Source organism: Pinus tabuliformis, chromosome Q (genome assembly GCF_031772625.1).
Source record: "Pinus tabuliformis cultivar Carrire ecotype Pingquan chromosome Q, CPIR1, whole genome shotgun sequence".
NCBI classification, from domain to species: Eukaryota; Viridiplantae; Streptophyta; class Pinopsida; order Pinales; family Pinaceae; genus Pinus; species Pinus tabuliformis.
The window spans coordinates 666,696,941-666,711,267 of NC_142296.1; the positions used below are offsets into that span (position 1 = coordinate 666,696,941).

At 35.5% G+C, this 14,327-nt stretch overlaps 1 protein-coding gene and 1 long non-coding RNA gene across 2 annotated transcripts; both read right to left on the minus strand.

The window, feature by feature from the left end:
* Nucleotides 1-2,899: 2,899 nt before the first annotated feature.
* On the minus strand, nt 2,900-3,631 carry LOC149221308 (uncharacterized). Its single transcript, XR_016248839.1, has 2 exons — nt 3,397-3,631; nt 2,900-3,301 (listed from the first exon to the last, which is right to left on the minus strand). It is a non-coding gene; the product is annotated as an uncharacterized LOC149221308 (long non-coding RNA).
* Nucleotides 3,632-4,722: 1,091 nt separating this feature from the next.
* Nucleotides 4,723-9,740, minus strand: LOC149221309 (putative boron transporter 2). Its single transcript, XM_089387356.1, has 4 exons — nt 9,612-9,740; nt 5,179-5,274; nt 4,944-5,081; nt 4,723-4,848 (listed from the first exon to the last, which is right to left on the minus strand). Exons 1-4 carry the CDS (start codon nt 9,621-9,623, stop codon nt 4,723-4,725), a joined length of 372 nt encoding a protein of 123 aa, XP_089243482.1. The 5' UTR covers nt 9,624-9,740.
* Between the last annotated feature and the right edge of the window lie 4,587 nt (nt 9,741-14,327).

Sequence of the window (14,327 nt, forward strand, 5' to 3'; positions counted from 1 at the left end):
AGAGCTAGTCTAGAAAAAAGCAACAAATAACATGTCGGCAGAATTGTTCATCGGTGAGCCGCTATTTCGTGGGCAATCTGTAAAGGAGCAGTTGGATATCATATTTCCAAATCCGGGAAATCCTTTCCCATCCCTCACAAGATTTGTTAAAAATGTTGGGTGTCTAGAAGGTGTGGATTTGCTGAAACAAATGTTACAAGTGGATGGAAACAAAAGAATAACAACTAACGAAGCTTTGCAACATCCATACTTTCAGTCCTACAGGACTATAAACAGCTGCCATAAAGATTAAAAATGGAAATCAGCTACAAATCTCTTGATGACAACACTATCAAGATAGAGGTCGATGCTCTCTTAAAGACAGAGCTGCTGGAAATGGAAGCAGGTGCTATGAAGCTGACACTAGTAAAAGATGGGACAGCACAGCTTCCCATAGTGAATCCCACTCTGGGACAATCAGTTTTTTGATGTTTTGCAGATTGGGTTACAGTCTTGCAAGTTGTTTTGGATTTGTCACCAACCTGATGTTTTGCTTCTAATTTATTTTCATCTGGTGATAAACAAAGTGTCAATCTTTTCTCAGGATAAAATAGTATTCTTTACAGATATATTAACTTGGCTGAAAAGTCCAGGACAATATGAACAGGACAGCTTCCAGGTTTTTTTGAAGATTTCTCCTATCAATTTACTGCTGGAGGGTTTTCTGTGATTTCTTGCACTTCTGAAATTTAATCAAATTTCTACTTGAAATAAAAGTTCAGAAGAGACTATATCACTAATGCTAAACACACATAATTGAGAAGCCGATATGAAGCATTGTTTTTTTGGGTGTGTTACAACTTTGGTGACCATGCAGCTCAGTCATTGCATGTTCAGTTTGTAACTCCACCTTGAAAGAGTGAAATGTGTGGTGTAGGATAAGAAGCTCTCTGTTAAGGCGCAATTGTTTTTCCCCAAAATTCTAATATCTAGATTCTATCCTGTTCATGTCTGTGTCAGGTGATGTTTCTTTTCATGTGCATGTGTTTAGTCAGATATAAAATACTCAAGTTCTCACCAGCCTGGGCTACAATGGCCATTCTGATGATCTATTTCATACTCATTGCATTTTTCTAATAAAATGACATTATATTCATTTAAATTATGTGATTGAAATAGGGATACAAGAGCTTATTTGTATTTGAAGGTCTATAAGGCAGAGTATAAGCTCACACCAATCCTTGTTATTCTCTGCAAGAGAAAATCAGTTTCTATTTCACTCCTCAATAACACTGACTAAATCTCAGTTTGGAAATCAGTTAAATTAAGAAGAATAAATCCCAGTTTGAAAATCAGTTAAATTTAGATGAAATTACTCATTCAAAATCATTTGGATGAGGAAATTGTCAAATAATTGTAAGTTGTCGTCTTAGAGAACATGAAGGGAGCACATTCGTCATATTCTACCAACTGCAACATACCTACCTTCAATGCACTCTCTGTAAGGACCATAACGGGAGCAACTGTGGACCCATGTACAAATTTTTACTGCCTCAGGGTTTGTTTCGTCCTGTGACTACTAGGTTCGTTAGTCCTTCACATAACTCTCGAACAAAATGAATCCACGAGTGGAATATAGACTCTTTACACGTAATTTATTTTCTAGAAAGTCTATACAGAGAAATGAAAGTTGCAAGTATAAGAATTATGCTTCAAAAACGAATTTTCTTGTGTAGTGAGCTATACCAAGGGTATGCTTTTGCAAAGTTTTATAACAGAAAAAATTGTCAAGAGGAATTTATTAAGGAAATCTCTTGTTAGAAATGAAATCCAGTTGAGTTGAGATAAAGTCCATAGTTACAAAGAAGTATTGTTGTGGAAAGCAATTCCATTATGACATTCCTGTACATTTTAATACAATATAAAAGGAAATTGATGTGATTTCCAAGCTACTTGAATCCATTGAACACAGAGAGAATCAGTTGAGAACTGATGAATGAACATGGAAATCGATGTAATTCCTAAGCTACTTGAATCCATTTTGAACACAGAGAGAATCAATTGAGAACTGATGAATGAACATGAGCTGAAGCAAAAGGGCACTATCATTAAGCTAGTCGACCCTGAAATTGAAGAAAATGATCATGTCAAACAAATCTACTAGCAGTGTACTAATAACGGTAAAATCGACTTGCAAGAAGAAAGTAACTTAAATACCACATTTGTTGGAAAATGAAATCAATCAAAAAATGTTCTAACCAGAGATGAAGTTGATTCAAATGAAAGAAGTTCAAATCAGGGTGAGGTGAACCCAATAAATGAGATGTCGATAATCCTAGGAAAAATCAACCAGCAACAATGAAGGAAATCGATTGAAAATAATTAGTTAATTCCATTGTTAAGATTTCAACTTGGATATCATTTGTTGCCCAGGTACATTATCTTGGAGAAATCGACCTGCATGTTAGGATGTAAATAAGTTCCAATTAAACAGAACATTTTTATTTGAGGGGAATTGAGGTCCAAAAGAGCAGAGTTCTTGGCAGAGGAACAATATAACTACAAACACCCATTCAATATCTATGACTGTAGATTGAAGTTCTGCAACCTTGGAAGCACTATTGAGTACTTAACCAGAGCTGTAGAATCATTGGTACTTTATTAGATTTGATATGCAATACAATGTTTGATTCGCCTTGATTCCCATTTATTCTGTTTAATTTCTGCATACTGATTCCTATTGATATCGTTCCAACTGCTTGAAACAATAACATTTGCAAAAGGTCTCTTTCACTCTCACTTCAATTAGAACAGTACCCCTTTCTCTACTACATTCATGCACATATGCTTACATTTCCAATTCTGCAGATTGGTTTTCATGAAATTAACCAATACTTGTTTTGCATCTAACGAATTCACATAACTAAACAAAGCACTGAAAATATCACCAAAACTGAGTGGCCTCTCTAGTATTACAAGAAGATTTATTCAAAAGAAACAAGAAGTTATTTTAAACTACCCTAGACATCTCATTGTCAGTACAGCATGCAGGACTTTTTCTGCCTGCCAGTTTTTGACTTCCGTGAAGTCTTACATTGAAGATCTAATCAAAAGATCGCTGCAAAACTTTAAAGGGGTGTAAAACCCCCAGCATTCAAATGCTTTGATGGCCAGAGCATGAGCCCAACTCAAAGTTTAATCTGAGATGTAATCTCTACAAATATAGAATGCAAACAAATGCACTAAAAACCAAAGAAACCTAGTTCACTGGCCCTTTCCTTCTCAAATGTCTCAAAGTACTCTCTTTCAATTCCTTAAGTGCCTGCATAAATGGTTGGGACATTACAAGACAAATAAATAAAGGGAGAGGAAAATTAGATAAAATGAAACACTCAAACTCAAAAATAAGACCATTACCAAGGCAGGTGGAGGATGATAAACCATTGGGGTCTGCATTTGCTCACAGGGATGGCTTCAAGTAGGGATTTCACCAGCACTAACTTATCCCCCTTGATGATAACCATCTATTACACCATATTGACATCTCCTTTTCAACCTTAGAAACCATCCACACCCATTATATTTTTTTGCAGTCACTGAATTTAAATAAAGACATAGCGCTGCGATTACAATTGAGCTAAGGACAATTCCACTCAAATGTATCTTCTACTCTAGAAACATTAATTATATCTTTTGTTATATTTGAATCAACAATGATTGTCCAACCTGTTCATAGTTTCAGTTCCTCTGTTACACTTCTAGTGAACATCAATTTAACTATTTTAGAAATATTGAAGCGCTGTGTGAACAGTATTTGATTGCATTAATGGCTTCCAATGAGAGTAGAAATTCATTTGGGCTTACATGGGCCTAAGCAGTGGGATTATTCATACAACGACCAGGACACAGCACAGAAAAACAAGTCTGTGGTCTTGACCAGATTAGCAGATTATAACAACTAACAAGAAGATGAAATGTGCGGTGTCTGCTGGGGCCAAAATGGTGAAGGAAGGGACTTCGGCTGGTATCCGTTGGGCCAAACATCAATACCACAAAAATGCCCAGAACTGAAATGGTAGTCAGTGTCCAAAATTAGCAGAAGAAATGAGTGTGGGAAGGGCATATATGTGATCTATTTTGCTTCTGTTGTATTCTAGAGCAGACTTATATTGTATTAATTTTTGGGCTAAAGTTTTGAGTATATTAAATGACTGAACCATGTAGAACCATTGACTTGACTTTACATATATGGTTGTAAGGCCTCCTGGTTTTAGTCATCCATTAAAACATGGGATATTTGTGCACTAAATGTTCACTCCATGCTTTATTTTTATGCTGAAAAAATATTTGAATCAACAATAACCTCACAATCATGTTCAAAAGGCCTCTCATTGTCATGCTTATTTGAACTAAGCACTAATCCAGCATTGTAGGCTTCCTATCATTTCCTTGATTTTAGTCTCTACTTCAAAGCAAGATCATTCTAAAGCTACATTTATAAAAAATGATCTATTATTATTTTTTTGAGTAAAGGTTCGCCTTTTCATTATGCCATCAATCATTCACAACTGATTTGACCTTGCATTATTGATTTTCCCGATGGGAAAACAGACCAATAACACAAGTTTATGAAGGCAAAGTAACCCCAAAGCATAGAAGTTGGGATCTTTCTAATGATGGGCATTACTGCAAGGCAGCCAACCACCATCAGAGATTGCAACAAATTACTCAATTGTTGTTCTTTCACCTCAACGGGAAGCAGGTCATCCACGTCCTTGTCAACATTAAAAATTGATTCATCAACTGGGCATCCATATTCCCAGTACTTGCGGCCAACTGAATTGTGGTCTCTTTCAATTCCTTAAGTGCCTGCATAAATGGTTGGGACATGACAAGACAAATAAATAAAGGGAGAGGAAAATTAGATAAAATGAAACACCCAAACTCAAAAATAAGACCATTACCAAGGCAGGTGGAGGCTGATAAACCATTGGGGTCTGCATTTGCTCATAGGCTTCTTGCATGTTTCTGTATAATTGCCCTAAGGTTGAATTTTTCTGCATACTTTTCCAGATTGTTGTCACTAACTTGCTAAGCACCAACTGTAACAAAAGTACTTGTAAGTTACTCGTCTATAAAATGTCTGAATTGTGTCTTTTCCCTGAGAAGCTGCAATTGATAATTCCAATATATTAGTACCTGATGTTTGAGGGTAGCTAAGCCTTTCATGTGCATTGGAGATTCAGGAATAACACCATTTGAAGGAGGTATGCCAACAATACCACATAAAATAGTCTGTCACAATAAAAGGAAAATTTATGAATCCACTAGAGATTTTTTTATGGAGGTGAAAACAAAGAATGAAGAGTTATATCAAGATGTCTTCAGGAGAGCAAAAGCTCTTCCAGAATAGGGTAGCCAGTGATAGTTGAACCTAAACATGAACCCTGACAAAAATTACAACATAGTTCTAAATAATATATATTTACTGTGGTAATGGGCCTTGACACAATCTCTGCAATAATGGCCCTGCTTGATACAACATCATTTTTCAAGGGTTTTTTGTGAACTTTCCTTTAAACTTTTCTATGCAGACTTCTTCCCTTTCTTCTTAGTGATTTCAGTGTAAGTGCTCGGTATACACTCTTTTAAGTGAATCTGTTCCAGCAATGTTCTTTCTGCAGTAACATTCCACCAAGAAAGTTAGCCACTTTATCAGTGGCATTCACACTGGTCACAAATGGCTGAAACATTTTTTTCAACCATTGGAACAGTGGCACTACGAACTTTAGGATCAATTCTATCATCAACTGCTCCAAATTGATCTTGCACATCCTGAATACGTATCGTATAAACAGTGATATACACAACCAATCATTTAAAATGCATACAGTCATTTCCTAGAATAGAGAATCCTTGTTCTGTTAGAGAATCCTAGTCCAAATCTTACAAGAACTAATCAAACTTCTAATTTGAGGACCAATATGATCTGCAATAGTAAAACTTATAATGTACTGCACATCTTCATTGTGCGCCAAAAGCTTTACTAATTCTTTAGCAACAATGCAATTTGTCTTCTTACCCTCCACAAGTCTTAACAATCAATTCTTCAATTATATGTTTAGCACCCTTCACTTGAAGATAGGATAATTCTTCCCATCAAGCTTAACGTTGGGTAGAGGGATGCTTTAAGATGAAGCTATCCTCCCCCTTTCTCAACAATTCTCTACAGATCTCAGAACAGAACCAAAGGTAATCTCAGGAACAGCGTACTATACTACTATGACAAAGAACCACAATTATGAAAGAAACATCAGTTTGGTTAGGATCTTCAAACAGCTACCAAGGAATCAAGCAAATGCTGCTCTGCAATTCCAAGACTTCAAGTATCCAGATGCATTGCATTGCTCTATGGCACATCAATGCAATTAATTAAGCATAGAAATAACATCTCTATGTAGCGGCACTTAAAATATTACAAAAGGTGATCATTCACTGAGGTACATTCCAAAAAATATATAATTATTGTTGCCACATCATCCAGATTTAGAATAATAATCTATTGGAATGGACACATTGATAAAAATTCCATTGTTGAGTTTGGGTTTGAGTTATTTCTTCCTCTAACTGCTCTCCAAAGCTAACTATTCAAACCAAGTCACCCTTCAATGACATACAACTCACAAGGTTCTCAAAGGCAGAAAAATCAAAAGCGTATAACAGTTAATATGTCCTTTACTGCTCCATTTTCAGGTGAAAGATTCTCAGTAATATAAACAGATCTTCCAATAGTCAACATGTAACAACAACCAAGAAAATATAGGAATCCACCAATAAACTATAATGCAAGGTCATTTTTCTCTTTTCGAAAGGTTTCCATGAAAAACTTGTTCAAATTCATTTGTAGAGTAAGCACATAAAACGTTAATGTAATTAACCTTGAGCATGGAACATAATTCTTCTTAATCTCCATGATATTCAAGAATCAAACTCCAATGGCAGCATTGGCTTCAACACGTCTTCCTTTTATCCCTTCAAAGCTGCCATGGGTCATGATGGCTTGATCAATGATCGCATGCTCTTAAGACCATACACACCCTAATACCAATTGAAAGAAATAAATAATGATCTAGAAACGAGAAGAAGAAAGAAAGTGGTGTAAAAGGCCCAAAATCAAATCGAGCAAGTGCCCTTGATTATATAGGATATTAATCATAACCACCTTATAATAGTCAACCCTAACATGTGACCAAGTTCATAATACATAGGATAAAATTTGTATTACAAGATACACATGAAGATGTTCAAGGACTTAAGATTAGGAGTCATGACTAAGCCAAAAGGTTGACATTTATAGGCTTCCATCCTCCCAAACTAAGGCTTGGTCCCTTTTAGGGTTTAGAGAGGGTAAGTTATAGTTTATTTGATTCACCTCCCAATTTGGGGAATCTCCCTAAGGTTTTCCTAGACACTTTAGGACCTCTTTGACCCTAGCACTCTCTCTAGAGAGCTCTCCAAACCCTAGTTGCTCCTATTCTAGAGTGATAATGATGTTCTAATATGATCTTTCTTTGGCTCACAAGTACAAATTTGCCTTGGGACCTCTTTCTCCAATGCATAGATCCACTTGCCACTTCCCGTCTCCTCATTTCCTTATAGTATGCATTTGTTGTTAGGGGCTTGGACCATGTCAACCACACCACATGGTATCTCCTCATGCAAAGGGCTTTCCTTCAAATATGTAGCCTCAAACAAAGTGTCCTTGCCCCAAATATATCAAAGGTGAAACACACCTCCAAATATGCATAATATGCCTTGAATAATACATAAAAACCTCATAAAGGAGCTTTAACATCCTTTAATGTAGAATGTGTCTCAAGCAAAGTGCCCTTGCCCCAGATATCTAAAAATTGAAAGACACCTCCAAATATGTGGAATATGCCACAAATAATATGTAACGCCCTGTAAAGGTGATTTAGAATACTTTAATAGCCTTCATGCAGAAGACATCCCTATTCAAAGGGGTGGTTACCAAAATGTTCCTCTTTTCACCCTTGAAGTAGAACATTTCTCATCAAGTGTCATCCTTTTAACCATACAAGATCTTCTACCACCACATGGCATCATTCAAGTAACGGTTTTCATCCTCTAGCCTCTTTCCTTTCCACTTATCATGCTCTAGGCATCGTCCTAGATAGGGTGTGTTACTCTCCCTACCATTTTTCATACTTTGGACCTCCAATGTGCAAGGGGATTCCTCCTTTTGGTTGTTTATGACCCCCCTTACCATAAATCATGTTCTAGGCTCCTAATGTGATAGGAGGCTCCTATTCTAGGGCTCCCTTCCTCATATTATTCACCAATGGGATCCAGAGCCTTAGCTTCAACATAGGAACAAGGCTCTCCCTCAGTGATGCAACAAAAGGTAATGTAATCATAACCCTAGTTCAAATATGTGTCAAGTGTGCCCAAGTGAAACTTCATGGTGAGATGTAATTTCAAAAAAACCCAAGAGTCTCTTGCATCCTACAACTACCTCTGAACTCCATGAGTCTTCTCCTGTGCTCAGTGTGAAAGAAAAACCCTTGAAAAATCTACATGACCCATACATTTTCGAAGGCAACAAACTATATAAGAGTGTAGAGAGATGCTATTATAAAACAATATCACCCCTAAATGGCAATACAATGTCACAAACTAGTGAAGGTGGAATCCAACAAGATTTTGGTGAAAATATCTACAAGTTGATCAATTGAAGGAACAAAATATCTACAAACTTCCTCCTGTATCTTTCCAAAACAGATCTCTATCAAATATAAAATATCTCAAAGATTTCAGCTAAACAAACCTTGCTTTGGATTTTGTTAGATCACCGAGAGCTTTGTGATGTTGTAAAACAAATACCACATCTTTGTGATGTTGTGATTTTGTTACATTCATGCATGCCCTCCCCTCGATGGGTAACTGTGCCTTCCTAATTGAAGGCAATACATTCATACATGTGCTTCATCCAGTGATCCTACTAAACTATTGCGCCTCCATTAGAGGATCTCTTATGTGCCCTCTACTAAAGATCGACTTTCCTCTGTACAAGCTAGAATGTATTTGTTGAAGGATGATGTTGTTGTCGAAGGAGAACAACTACTGAGAAATAGGTAAAATCTAAGACTACCTCCACTCTTGTATCAAATAAAAGTAAAATTGTTGTCAAATTAAGCAATATTGTTAAGAAATTTTCTCTTTGTATATTCAGCAAGCCAAAAATGAAAAATATTATATCATATGTGGGTACATGGAGCAGCTAGAAATCAGTCTACTGTCGTAGACTGAAATGGAGTACAACCCTTTTACAAGGCCTATGGTACCAAGTGCAACATCTAATCTTCTTCTGGAAAAAAACTAAAAGAGCTTTATTTCACTTTGAATTTCAAATGCTTGTTAAATGATCAAGTGGTAGTTGAAAAGAACAACTCAAACTGGGTGATATCAAAACAAAATAATTTAGTATTTCCAAGACAAAATAACATTACTGATGTATCTCTGGATTCCATGAAAACAAAGAAATTTGATGTATTGAAATGATATTAGGAGATTAGTAAAGAGGATCAAATTAAGTGATGTTATGGCCATACCATTGTATCCATTTACGCTTCGAGCGAAGAGACTCAGCAACACCAAGAACATCGAGTGCCCTCCAAGAAAATGTAGTCCTTGTGGTTTGTAGAGAGTCTTCACACTCTAACATCGGGCTCTTCAAACCATCTCTGCACAAGGTCATTACAAATGTAAAAAATCAGCAAGACACAAATTTGGTAGTAAATATGACCAAAAGAAGAACTAGTGCAAACAATTTTCACAATCCTGTTTTTTGAAACCAACATTATAATCTCCTTAGCATTATGATCAGCTGTCAGTGTTCTTCCCAAGTCAGCAAACTTAGCTCCGCCTTGAAAAAGTGTAATTGCATAAAAGGAATGTCGGTCTCATGCCAATAGGTCTCCTACGATGAATGCGCAGGAACCTAGTACATAGACCATTTTTCTCTTCGCTTAGCTACCTAGGGCTTATTTCCCTTTCCAAATATCAATAATTCTTTTCCAAGAAAACATAAAATAAGAATAATATTTTACTATATTCTAAAAGGTGAAGATGTTGAAATCATGCCACAAAGTGAAAGGAAATCACATATCTTTCCTCAAACCACCAAATATATAAAGAAAACAACAATAATTATAAAAATAAAACTACATCTGTCGATCTATGCATGAAATGAGTCAAGCGACTAAAAAAATATGACCAAAATAAACCAAAAATTTCAAACTTGACAAAATCCTCTAAACAAGCAGCAAACAAACTGCTAAAATTTTCTAAGATATCAGAGCTAGACATCAACGCAATTTCATGTACTTGAATAAGCCCATTGTTGCTTAGCGTTAGACTTCTTAAATTAGTTATTTATCATTTAATACTAGGACACTGTCTATGTGAAAAGAAATAGGTCCCAGCTTCATCAAATCTGACTTCATTTCAAATCAAAGATCAAATCCAAAGGACACTAACTTGTTACTCTTGGATGGTGCTAATGTTAAATACACAAAATAACAAAAAATAAAGATATGATAAAAAAGTAGACCTGCAAGATTATATTGGTCGAGTGTGACAGGGACACAAATAACTGAGACTAGAGAGATTTATAGAAGGCAGTAGTTACTATTGTGTGATTAGTGGTATGGTGGAGAGACCTACCAAGAAGGGACGTTGGTCTCGGAAAAGTATAGTAGGGAGATCCATAGAGCATTTATGTAAAAGGAAGATGAGAAGTGTCTTCTTCAAGTTGGTTTATGTTATGGTAGAATTTTGTTGGTGATAAGTGGTAACAAAACACTTACATCAATAGGTAAAAAGTAAATTCGGGGCATGAGTTGGACTGACTCATGTTATCTCATCCCTTAATGGTCCTAAGGACATGTGGGTACCTAAAAGACTTGAAAACATGGCTGACAAATCACTGACAAGAAATGGCTAGCAAATGACTTGAAAGTCTTGTTAAATTTGTTATTTATCATTTAATAATAGTCAGACACTATCTATGTGAAAAGAAATAGGTCCCAACCTCACCAAATCCAACTTTATTTCCTGTCACAGATAAGAAACAAACAATGTAATGATTAAATAGGAAACATCAATCTTAAAATAACACACATCAAAATAATGTTGCTGCAATGTTACAATGAAAAATACAAATATAGAACCTATTTTTACCTGAAGTTGACATATAGTAATTTTGCATGATCAATGGAACATGTATACCAAAATAAGAGTCCTAGGGTATTTCAATTTCCCAGTTCTCATCTTGGTCCTCATTTTCTAAATTGTGAACATGATCTTCTCTAAATGAACTGTCATTATGAGCCTCCAAAACATTATGTTCTATATCAAGTTCATTAGATAGATTTATTATATTGTTTTCTCCCCTTCTATCACAATCTGATCGCCAAAGAGTTAGCGCTCTTTCATATGGAAAACTGTCAATGTCATACTTTGTTACATATAATCTTAAACATGTATCCACATGTTTATCAAGCTTGTTCCTCAACTTTGACTTCAAGAATGATAATGCACTAAACATTTTCTCATCCTCCACTGATCCCAAAATCATGGTTTGACACAAATCTGCTAATTTGAAATATTCTGATATGTTTTCTTGCAGGTATTGGCTAGCACTTAAAGTAGTCCATAATCTTGTTATAGCACCATTTTCATTAGGATTCTCCAAAAAAGGATATTGCTTCCACATTGTTTCAGCAAAGCGTCCACCTTGTTGATACAATTTTGATGAATCTAAAATACCTTCAATTTGTTCTCCATGTATCCAGACTTTCTTGCAAAAATGGTCTACTAAACATTTTAATCTTTTTTGAAAATCAGCTTTTAAAGTTCTTCGACATTGACAATTGTTCCAATATTGAGGTTATACCACACACATGGCCTCCAACAATTCATCTCGAGGAAATCGTTCTCTTATCTCTAATGATAGTGATCTTGCAATTTCTATCAAATTTTGTCTCACTGAAATCACAATATTATCAAATTGGTCTCTTGACACGAGGCAATCTTTGGTGATTCATCCTGTCTTACTAATATAATGAAAGGGAACCATATACCCACGCACTACGATACATAGTATCCCTTTTTCATCAAAGGTCAAAAAATTTTCAGTATTTTCTATATTGATGATCTCAGTCCAACTTTTAAACTCTGGACCAGTAAAAGAGTCTGGCATCATATACAAATTATCCAATGCAAGACATGCTGACTTTCTTGCATTTGTGTATTCCGCAATATACATTGTGTGATTCTGAGACATTTTCACGAGGACATTCATTTCATGTAGCATAGGAAGAATTCCAGCCAATGTCAATAATGTCTCTATATTAGTTAGTTGAGAAAGAAGATCTTGAGCTTTGTCTACATTATAGCGATTTTCATACATCAACCCTACCAAAGATTTGAACTCACTAAATAGTCTTTGAGCTGGTCCATTTAATGAGATCCATCTTGTATCAACATCTTTCAGTAGTTTTTTTCCATCCGTAATACCATCTGCAAATTGTTGAAACTCTAAATATCGTTTGGGACTACGAGAAAAGTATGCATGAGTCTCACGTACAAGATCTTCAACTTTTGAAACTGATGGAAACTTGCTTACTATTTTAAATGCAAGATTCATCCTATGAGCCATACAATGAATATTAAGCATATATGGTGAAGTTGATAGTTGTAGCCTAACACAAAGGCCATTCCTTTGTCCTTGCATTACCACTGCTCCATCTGCTCCAACACATACCAACTTTTTTGCAATCATTAATTCATCCATACCACTTTCCTTCAATCCATTAAGAACAAGTTCATAAATATTTTCAGCTGTAGAAGTCTCTCTCATCTTATTAATCCCAAGTAGATAGGAATGTCTAATATGGTCATTAACCATATAAATGCTCATGCAAATCCATGAAGTATTATCTATAGCTGTAACCTCATCTAAAGACAATGCCAAAAACCTAGCATTTGCAATCTTCTCTTTCAAATCATCCTTTTCTACTTGAGCTAGATATCCTGCCCATCCCCAACCACTAGTTACAGACCAATGAGAAGATGGAAAGTTTGGCACTTGAAGAAAAGATAGTAATTTCATGTGATCTGGATAATCTGTCATAGGACGACCTTTAGATAAGATGTGAAATACAGTGCTCAATTGTATAGTCTTGGATAACAAATTTCTTTCCATCGTCTTTTCAAATAGAGATATGATGGTTCCTCCGTCCGCCTCAAGTTTCCTCTTACATAATAAATATTTTTTATATTCTTCTGCATATTCAACATGTCGACATTCCTCGGAAGATTTCCATCTAACAATAGATTTCTCTTTACCATTTACAATTTTCTTTTCATACACCTTTCCTGCATGCTTTTGTACCGTATCTAGCTTCATCTGAAATTTCACTTCCTTTTGAGTTTTCCAACTACATGCAATACATCTAACTTGTCGGAAAAGCTCTTTCTCATTTGTAGGAGGTATTTCTTCAATAAATGGAAAACTTGAGACCCAATTTTCTTGGAATCGTCTTCCTATGGCCCACTGGCCTCTTTTCCTTTTCCGCGAATGGATTGTGTCACTTTCCAAGGAAAAATATTTAACATTTTCATCACCAATTTCTGTTGAAACTGCATTTATCTCACCCTGACCACTTGAGGAACCTATTTCTTCATCCATCGTATGGATATCAAATGCATTTCCACAAGAGTTAACCTCTCTCTCAGTAACAGATTGTTCAAAGGAGCTTGAATCATGAAGAGAATGTGTATTTTTGGATGGAGCCTTTTGAAAGTATGATAATACATCTGTTTGCCTTAATGGTTTCTTCCCATGATTATCTTTTGACATCTCACTAAATATTCCACAAGTAAAATTTCCAATCGATCTGCAAACCTACATCAACAGTTTTCAAGCGTTGAGATATGCTTCATATAAATTCACTTGTTCATAGAAAATAGAATTATACTTTGCAAAATAATTGTTGAGTCAACATTGAAAGAACATGTATCAGAAATTGAATTTTGAGGCAAAATGGAATTTCACAAAAATCATTTAACAATGATAATGGGAAACTATTAAATTTTAAGACATAAAATATAATAATTCATTTGTATAACATTGAAACAACATCACTTTCTTTGAATTATTCCTAATTTCCTACAGAAGTTGGTTGACAGGATTCAGGACCTGGTCCCCTCCTCTCAAGCCAGCTTACAGTATGTCTACCATGCCCAAAACTCAAAAGCTAATG

Coding starts and splice junctions, on each gene's coding strand:
- LOC149221309 (XM_089387356.1), bottom strand. Junction 5,082..5,178: donor TAGCTACCCTCAAACATCAG/GTACTAATATAT, acceptor CTTTTGTTACAG/TTGGTGCTTAGCAAGTTAGT. Junction 4,849..4,943: donor ATCAGCCTCCACCTGCCTTG/GTAATGGTCTTA, acceptor CCATTTATGCAG/GCACTTAAGGAATTGAAAGA.